This window comes from Tachysurus vachellii, chromosome 13 (genome assembly GCF_030014155.1).
Source record: "Tachysurus vachellii isolate PV-2020 chromosome 13, HZAU_Pvac_v1, whole genome shotgun sequence".
Taxonomy (NCBI): domain Eukaryota; kingdom Metazoa; phylum Chordata; class Actinopteri; order Siluriformes; family Bagridae; genus Tachysurus; species Tachysurus vachellii.
In genome coordinates this window covers 1,540,001-1,550,000 of record NC_083472.1, presented here as the reverse complement: position 1 = coordinate 1,550,000, position 10,000 = coordinate 1,540,001, and the positions used below count along the sequence as shown (strand labels likewise).

Genomic DNA, 10,000 nt, shown 5'->3' with positions numbered 1-10,000 from the left:
ATACACACACACTCACACACGCACACTTTCATATACACACACTCACACATACTTTCACATATTCACACACACACACACACTCACTCACACACACGCTCTCACACATACTTTCACATATACTCACACACACATACACACTCACACAAACACTTTCACATATACACACACACACTCTCACACACACACACTCACACATACTTTCACATCTTCACACACACACACACATATACTCTCACACACATACACACTCACACAAACTTTCACATATATACACACACACACACACGCATACCCTCACACACACTTATGCACACACACTCATACATTTACAGACACTCTCACACACTCACTGAGATGTTACATGGTATTGTTCTGGGAATTTCATATGGGGATTTTGTGTCCTGTAGGATTTTGGGAATTATCACTTGGGCCCCATGGCGTGGATCATCCCGGTGTTTGTGGGACTTTCCTGCTTCGGCTCGGTCAACGGCTCACTCTTCACCTCATCCAGGTCTCTCTCTCTCTCTCTCTCTCTCTCTCTCACACACACACACACACACTAAACAAATGATGTCTACGTGTATTTTTAGACATATATTGACTAGCGTTTTGGTAAACAGTAAAATGCCCACATATAAACATAAACTGGCTAAATTGCTAGTAGATGATATGCTGAACATGCTAACACACAAACTAGCTCATAATTAACACACTACAGCACAAATTAGCATGATAAGGAAATAGTGAACGTATATAAATAGTGAACTAGCAGAGCAAGTGGGTGTGGGGGTGTGTGTGTGTGTGTGTGTGTGTGTGTGTGTTTGTGTGGCTTGTTGTCTTTTAACTTTTTTCAAAACCTTTTTAGGTTGTTCTTTGTCGGGTCACGTGAAGGTCATCTTCCCAGCCTGCTGTCCATGATTCACCCAAACCTGTACACTCCTCTGCCCTCACTCCTGTTCACAGTAAGCGCTTGCGACACACACACACACACACACACACTCACACACACACACACACACACACACACACTCCTATTACACCTATACTTGCTCTGCTAGTTCACTATTGTGTGTGTTTTCTCCCGCAGTGCTTGATGACGCTCCTCTACGCCTTTTCCAACGACATCTTCTCGGTCATCAATTTCTTCAGCTTCTTCAACTGGCTCTGCATCGCCATGGCGATCATTGGAATGATGTGGCTGCGCTATAAAAAACCCGAGCTTGAGCGGCCAATCAAAGTGAGTGGTGGGCGGAGCTTGTGTAATAAACCGTTCGAAGTTGCTGGATGTTTTTAATATGGGGATGAAGCGGTCCTGGGTTTGAGTGGTTTAACATGTGCCTCATTATAGGGTGACTCTCACACACACACACACACACACACACACACACACAGGCACATACACATACACACTCCTCTCTCTCTTGTTCTCTCACACACACGCACACTTCATCTCTCTCTCTCTCACACACACACACACACACTCACTCTTCATCTCTCTCTCACTCTCACACACACATACACAGACACACATTCACTCATCTCTCTCTCTCTCTCTCTCACACACACACACACACACTCACTCTTCATCTCTCTCTCACTCTCACACACACATACACAGACACACATTACTCATCTCTCTCTCTCTTTCTCTCACACACACACACTCACTCTTCATCTCTCTCTCTCTGTCTCTCTCTCTCTTTCTCTCACACACACTCACACTTCATCTCTCTGTCTCTCTCTCTCTCTCACACACACACACACACACTCACTCTTCATCTCTCTCTCTTTCTCTCTCTCACACACACAGACACATTCACTCTTCATCTCTCTCTCTCTCTCTCTCTCACACAAACACACACTCACACTTCATCTCTCTGTCTCTCTCTCTCACACACACAGACACACTCACTCTTCATCTCTCTCTCTCTCTCTCTCTCTCTCTCTCTCACACACACACACACACACACACACACACACACACACACACACACACTCACTCTTCATCTCTCTCTCTCTCTCTCTCTCTCTCTCTCTCTCTCTCTCTCTCTCACACACACACACACACACTCTTCATCTCTCTCTCTCTCTCTCTCACTCACACACTCACTCTCGCTCTTTGTCTGTGTCTTTCTCTGTCTCTCCGTTGAGGTTATTAAGTCGTATGTAACTGAGGGGCCTCGGCTCGATTGTTGTCTTCGGTTTCATTTAAATCACTACAGAAAATTTATGCCTGGTTTAACGAACCTGTCCTGAGTTCAGAGAAAGTTTTTTGACCTTTCAGCTTCGTAAAACAAGCAGTGTTTTGAACATAAGATTAAAATTTACTTTTCTCTGTTCTAGACTCCTCTTCTTATTAATCCCAGAATCTATATATCTATTATATGAATATGCAAATTTTCCCTCTTCTCTGCATTACCCCGCCCCTTTTCCTGGTAAATTCTGATTGGCTGATACAGTATCGTGTTATGATACAACACCAGGATACAGGTTCGATACTAGCTCAGATTCTCCAAATAGATCTTTTGAGTAGTTTTTAAATAGCATTTGAATAATAAGTATAAAAATAATAAACACATTTAAATAAGTTCATACTCAGTTTTAATTATTCAACTAGCTGTTTAACACTGAGAATTAATAAATAGAATTTTAAGAGTTCTTGAAGAATTATTGCAAGTGTTTAACTCCAATTTTGTAGATAATTGAACTTTATATAATCTCCAAAAGCCTAACTTTTAAAACTCCGAATGTTCTCAGCATTCATTCGTTTTTCTTCCCAGGTGAACATCCTGTTGCCTCTTTCCTTCGTCCTGGCGTGTCTCTTCCTGATCGTGGTGTCCATCTGGAAAACTCCAGCCGAGTGCGGGATCGGATTCGGCATCATCGCCACCGGCGTTCCCGTCTACTTCTTCGGCGTCTGGTGGAAGAACAAACCCAAGTGGCTGAAGCAGCTGATCTGTGAGCGCTCTGATCCCGTTCTTATTCTGTTACATGGTCATGTAGAGCTGTTTAAAAGCGCCTGTAGAATTTAGTAGTGATGTCATTGGCTAGCTTTTTTAACAGGAAATAATTAGAGCAGCGCTAAATCTAGGGTCACGCTAGTGAGCGGCAAAGCAGCGTTTGGGACCGAACCGATGTTTTCTTCATTCTGTGTAAATTATTTACGACAAATCCAAACGAACGGCTTCTGTTGTTCCTCGGTCCGATAGTACGGTGTGACGTTTGTTCGGTTCCCTTAAAAAATTAATTCATTCATTTTAAATTTTTGATGCACAATTTGAAGAAAAGGGGGGTCACGGTGGCTTAGTGGTTAGCACGTTCTCCTCACACCTCCAGGGTTGGGGGTTCGATTCCTGCCTCCACCTTGTGTGTGTGGAGTTTGCATGTTCTCCCCGTGCCTCGGGGGTTTCCTCCGGGTACTCCGGTTTCCTCCCCCGGTCCAAAGACATGCATGGTAGGTTGATTGGCATCGCTGGAAAATTGTCCGTAGTGTGTGATTGCGTGAGTGAATGAGAGTGTGTGTGTGTGTGTCCTGTGATGGGTTGGCACTCCGTCCAGGGTGTATCCTGCCTTGATGCCCGATGACGCCTGAGATAGGCACAGGCTCCCCGTGACCCGAGGTAGTTCGGATAAGTGGTAGAAGATGAGTGAAAGAGAGAATTTGAAGAAAAACCTGTCATTTACTATCTAAATGTATGAACATCTTCTTTTTTCTCTCCTTCCCCAGTCTCAGCCACAGCAACCTGTCAGAAGTTGTTGGACGTCGTGCCTCAGGAGTCGTGAAGAAATGAAGAACCCAAACAGAAGCTTTAGATATGAAAAAAAAACAAATTCCATATTTTCCCTCTGACCTCCACCTGCTCTCTCTCTCTCTCTCTCTCTCTCTCTCTCTCTCTCTCTCTCTCTCTCTCCCCTTGTGGGTAAACACATCAATTCACACCTAAACGGGGAAACCTAAGACAAGGGACGCTGAATGAGTGCAGGATTCTTCACTTTTAATTCACTATATAGTTTTATTTTATTTGCGCTTACTATTTGCTTTATCTTTCCATTCCTGACATTCATTTCAGAACTTAGAAGTACATAGAAGTACGCAATACTCAGAAGTATAGCTTGGCCGTGCGTGTGTGTGTGTGTGTGTGTGTGCCTGCGGTGTTTTAAGCGTTTCTCCTGGTTACCGTATGTGCTGCAGACTCAAACATTTTCAAAGTTCAGCTCACACGTTTCCGTCACAAGTCTCCTGGTTGTCGGTTTATTGGTTTGCTATTTTTTCCAACGGCTGTGAGTTCATCGTGTGACTTTGATAACACACACAGCACTAACGTTAACCCTGGGAACATTTTCCTTTACTGGAATTTTTGATTGTCGTCACTTTGAATAAAAAACAACGTTCAACGGCGACGCGTTCGGGTTAGGGTTAGCCTCAGAGTCGGGGGTTTGTGTTTATAATCTCATTTATTTCTGCACCTTTTTTTTTTTTTTTAAATATATATATTTCCGTTTTATTTTTCTTTCTTTCTCTACAGCAGATAGAGAGCAGATGCCTTATATAATCACAGCCATCTAGGAACCTTTTTAAATTAGATTTTTGTTACTATTTAGGCTTCAGACACCAGAAAGCCTTGCTGTCTTATCGTACCTCGTTAGATCGCTGCGTCCTCAGCGTTGAGCGTCAGACTGATTTGTATATTTCGTGAGGTTGAGATTTGGACATGAAGTATCTCTGAGTTCGAGCCGGCTAGTCTTTAAACGGCTCTCACGTAGGCGTTCTTTAGTCTTTTTGTTAAAACTTGAATGCTCTAAGCAGTGGCATTTTTATAAAGTATGCAGTAAAATGTAGAAGCCCGTTTTCACACATTTTAGTGAAGTATTTCCAGACGCTTGATGCTGTTCTTTAGCCGCAGAAGCACAAAAACACTCCAGAAAACCACAGAGTCAAATGAAATATTCACCCTGAGTGACCTGCATTTCTTTTTCATTTTTTTTTTTTTTTTTTTTAAACTTTGCTTAAATATCCCATAATGCCCTTTGGACATAAACCTACTGAATGTGTTTTAGGGTGGAGTTTGTTCTTTATTTGACAGAGAAGAGCAAATATGTAAAAGCTACACTGGGCTTAGTACTGAACCCTGAGGCACTCAGTCATGCGCTGGATACAGAACGACACTCTGCCCTTCAGGTTGCTGGTGTATTTGTGTTCCTGTAGTGGAGTGAAGTGAGTTTTAACTGAAAGCGATTGAGAATTTTTCCAAACATTTTCCAGTTTATGAGAACTTGTAGATGTTGCATTACAATCATGACTCAAGTTAGAAGAACAGCAAATATCTATAACCTACACTAGGCTTAGTACCGAACCCTGAGGCACTCCATAATACAGGAAATAGTCTTTTAGTCGCTCGGCGATCTTTAAACTCGCCTGATTCGTATTTCCAGAGGTTTACTAAATGAATAGCTGCGCTTTCTAGTGCCTCTGATTATAAAGACTATATAAAAAGTAGAATTGTACATGTATGTTTACCTGTGAGCAGAACTAAGGTCTGATGAAATGTTTCGAAAGCTCTGTGAAAAATGTGAGATTTTTCGGGGGTATTTTTTGGACAGAAATCTCGAGAGTCGAGAGGTTTTGAAATTTTGCGAGCAGTTAAAATGGCAAGAAAGCAACTGAATAAAAAAAAACTACAGACCGTCTTTGATGTTTTTATGTTGAACTCGTAGTCTAGCCTCAGAATGACAACGTAAGGCTCTGGGCTGGAAGGATTTTTTTTTTATTTTAATATAAGCAATTAATACAAGATCTCTCTTTACACCAGAGCACCACGGTTAATTATTTTTTTAACTTAGTCTTTCACCTGAAGTTGATGTCAGCTACCTCACCATCACATCGTCTAAGTTCATTAGCAGCGTTAAACGCTCCACGACCCGTAGCTGTGTTGAGAAATGTTCATCGTTATGATTATCATTTCTAGAGTTTCTCATACGGGTGGACATCATCGTAACAATTCTTTTTCACCCGTTAATGTTAATAGAAACCTGAATCGCACGTCCTTCGGTCTGCGTTCACTCGTACATCACTGACAGTTTGTTTGTGTTCGTTTAATCCGTTATCAGAAATCACCGATGTTATTTTGGGTTATTCTCGCTTCTTCTCTGTTGAGGTCAATTTCCAGTATCTATTAAGATATTGCTTATTATTATTTTATTTCATTTTTTTTTTTTTTTTGTTGGGGAAGTGGTTTAAGTGAAGTTCTACAAATACAGTAGAAGTGTAAAGTAAGATGCTTTTGTAGGTCTGGATTTTGTTTGTGTGGTTTTATGTTTGGTTGGTTTTTTTATGTTGTTTTTTTTTTTAATCCAAATGCAATATAGTGAAATGGTGACTTTCCTTCAGGCTTAAAAAGAAAACTGAGTATTGGAGTCTTTTACAAAGCACAATAAAGATCTCCAGACTCTGACTGATTTCTGAGGCCAGTATGAATTGGCACTTACATGTGTGTTACAGCCGTGTGTCTGTTTATGTGAGAAAATCTTTAGCTTTTGATCGAACTAACGCCGATTTGACTAACGTACATTAGTGCTGCTGACCGTTACTTAACCTATTTATTTATTTGTAGGGACTTTAATATTTTTGTATCTCATTAGTGCACTAATATATTTAGCTTTTTATTTGGGGGCGGGTCGGGGTTTAAAATTCTTATTTTGGATATGTATAGGTCATAGAGCCACTAACAAACTTTCTGCTGTACTTCGTTTGAAGAGTTTCTCCGTTTCTGATCGATGTTTGTATCGCTCGTGTGAATAACCTCCTACTGGAGTCGCCCTCGCATCGCTGACGTCTCACTGACATAAATACCAACAAACACTGATTCGTGTATCGTGGAGCGACAGCCGTTAGTCTTTTGATCTGTTTTTGGTATTTTTTGAACATTTCACGTCAGAAACTTGCATGTATGAATTGAAACCTGTCAGAAATTAACACTGTGTGACTAATCAGCATAATAGCGTTAATTTGGCCTCTCATTAAAACGCCACACGCCAAGGTAAAATTTTTCATTGACTTCCGTAACGCTAAATCGTAACACGCGCCGAAGTCCTTGGCGTGTCGAAGGATTAAATCGACTCAACTTTAAACCTCAGCTTCAGTTAGCTTCTGTTGCTAACGTGACCTGGTCATTAGCCAGCCATGGTGACGAAGGTCTTTTTCGATTTCTTGTTTTTATTTATTTATTCATTCCTGTTCCAGCCTCTGCACCAGAAAACACTCCACGCTCCTGAAGCGATTACTTTTTGCCTGTTTTAGAATCGTGGCTTGTTAATGACAAAAAAAAAAAAAATGACCCAAATCGACTGGAGCACTCGAATCTTCAAGAACATCTTACTTCACTTTCTCACTGTGCTAAATTATTAGGACACAACCCATTGGATTGTTTGGCACAGAAGCAGGAAGTGAAATTCCTACCATTTTACACAAATCACAAGGTTCACACACACACACACACACACACACACACACACACCGAGTTAAGGGCGGATCGTGTGTTTGGTCACACTCTGACCGGTTTGCATCTAACACCAGTGTGTTGTAGTGTGTATCAGCTGATCTCAGATCTGTGTTAAACTCTGTGATGTTCCAGTCTGTAGTCTGTGCTGTGTGCTTTCAGCTGATCTCAGATCTGTGTTCTGTAAAATGTTTGAGACAAATCAGTGTATAAACAGACAACTGTTCTGTCAACGTGTCCGTTTCTCTGCTGTTTGTGCAAAATGTCTACTGAATTTGTTTTTGTTTGTTTTTTTTTCGGAGAAATAAAAATGCAAACTTTTTGAATTGTTGCCGTCGTGTGATGATTTCTCGATAGCTGCATTATTTTGTTTATTAATTTGTCCAGAGACGATTTTTTCTCTCTTCTACCAAAGCAATTATCCAATAAAGAGTTTTTAATCCGTTATAGTTAATGTTGTGGTACATCTGCGAAACAACTTCCTGTTCACACTGTATTTTCAAATCGCTGTGAAGGAGCTGTTACTATGGAAACCGTAACGTTAGGGGGCAAATTTTAGTAAAATATTTTTCAAATAATTAAGTAAACTTATACAATCTACTGAGATGTAAAATAGAGTCAGATATATGAGGAACGTTTATGATTCTTACTGGAAAAGTATTAAATAATTATATTTATGTAAATTTAGCTACTAAATACACCATAGACGCCTCCTTGGCCTTTGGGGGTTTTTTCCTTGACTTTTTTTTTATAAATAATTTATTATTAAACATCACCCCACTTCAGCTGAAGCAGTGTGTGTGAGACCCAGCTGTGGTGTTCTGTTCCAGTCCTCCTGCTTGTGTGAGCTGATTTCATTGTGTTAGTGCATGATAAACTGGTAAACACTAAACCCTCAGAGATCTCATCCTCCAGTCTGTGCTCTGATGTCCCACTGGAGTAAAACACTCCTGTGTTTCGGTGCCGTTGCTCGGCTGCATCCGTCTCGTGACTGCTGTAGGAAGAATCTCGTGATTCGAGCGACCGTGAAAACATTTTCCCTCAGGATGAAAAGCAACGTTTACTATAATAATGTTGACCTTTCCTTCTGAAGACATGCACATGTGCATCATATTCCTTCAGCTTCCATGCAAAGATCTCTAACGGTAAATAATATACATACAGTAATGTACTGAATAAATAATAGTGTGGCAGAGAAATGTGGTCCCTGTACAGAGAGAGAGAAAGAGAGAGATAGAGAGACAGACAGACAGAGGGACAAAGAGAGAGAGAGACAGACAGACAGAGGGACAGAGGAACAAAGAGAGAGAGAGACAAAGAGACAGACAGAGGGACAAAGAGAGGGAGAGGGACAAAGAGACAGAGGAACAGAGAGAGACAAAGAGACAGACAGAGGGACAAAGAGAGTGAGAGACAGACAGAGGGACAAAGAGAGACAGGGAGAGAGAGACAGAGGGACAAAGAGAGAAAGAAAGAGAGGGACAGAGAGAGACAGAGGAACAAAGAGAGAGAGACAGACAGACAGAGGGACAAAGAGACAGACAGCAGAGAGAGGGGGGGACAAAGAGAGCGCGACAGAGAGAGTGAGAGATAGAGAGAGAGAGAGAGAGGAGAGAGAGCGAAAGAAAGAAGCTTCAGTCAGTAACAGACACTCAAGTCTACAGTAATTAGACTCTGATCCTGGGTCAGTACTGTAATGAATCAGTACAGTTGTCAGTACTTTCCTTTTGTTTCACAATTTTGTTAGATATAATGGATGTGATTTTAGATTTAGCTGAGTGATGATTTAGACATGAAGTTTAAACGCTCTCTCTCTCTCTCTCACTCATCTTCTACCACTTATCTGAACTACCTCGGGTCTCGGGGAGCCTGTGCCTATCTCAGGCGTCATCGGGCATCAAGGCAGGATACACCCTGGACGGAGTGCCAACCCATCACAGGGCACACACACACACTCATTCACTCACGCACTCACACACTACGGACAATTTTCCAGAGATGCCAATCAACCTACCATGCATGTCTTTGGACCGGGGGAGGAAACCGGAGTACCCAGAGGTGTGTGGCGAACGTGCTAACCACTAAGCCACCGTGCCCTCCCCTTTAATGAATCATTCATTCATTCATTCATTCATCTTCTACCGCTTATCCGATCTACCTCGGGTCACGGGGAGCCTGTGCCTATCTCAGGCGTCATCGGGCATCAAGGCAGGATACACCCTGGACGGAGTGCCAACCCATCGCAGGGCACACACACACTCTCATTCACTCCTTTAATGAATCACATTCCATTAAATTAATAACTTGGATAATTTTATGTTTTGCTACTAAAAAATATCAAATAGTTAAATGAGGTTAAATGAGGTAAGAAGAGAGTAACACTGCCATGGAGAACTGGGGTATGAGACTCAGTTCCTCACAGGATTGATGTGATATTATTTTATGTAATAAATGTCACGTACCAGAAAAGATTCAGTCTGATGTTTTCTGCACTTTTTCTGGAG

The 10,000-nt window shown here is 41.5% G+C and overlaps 1 protein-coding gene across 1 annotated transcript in view; it reads left to right on the top strand.

The window, feature by feature from the left end:
* Positions 1–10,000, top strand: part of slc7a5 (solute carrier family 7 member 5) — a 66,436-nt gene that overhangs the window by 12,387 nt on the left and 44,049 nt on the right. The window contains exons 6-10 of the mRNA XM_060884546.1: positions 408–511; positions 866–962; positions 1,088–1,237; positions 2,781–2,958; positions 3,728–3,786. Of these exons, the coding sequence (XP_060740529.1) occupies positions 408–511; positions 866–962; positions 1,088–1,237; positions 2,781–2,958; positions 3,728–3,783 (585 nt within the window). The 3' untranslated portion in view covers positions 3,784–3,786. The remainder of the gene's footprint in view (positions 1–407; positions 512–865; positions 963–1,087; positions 1,238–2,780; positions 2,959–3,727; positions 3,787–10,000) is intronic.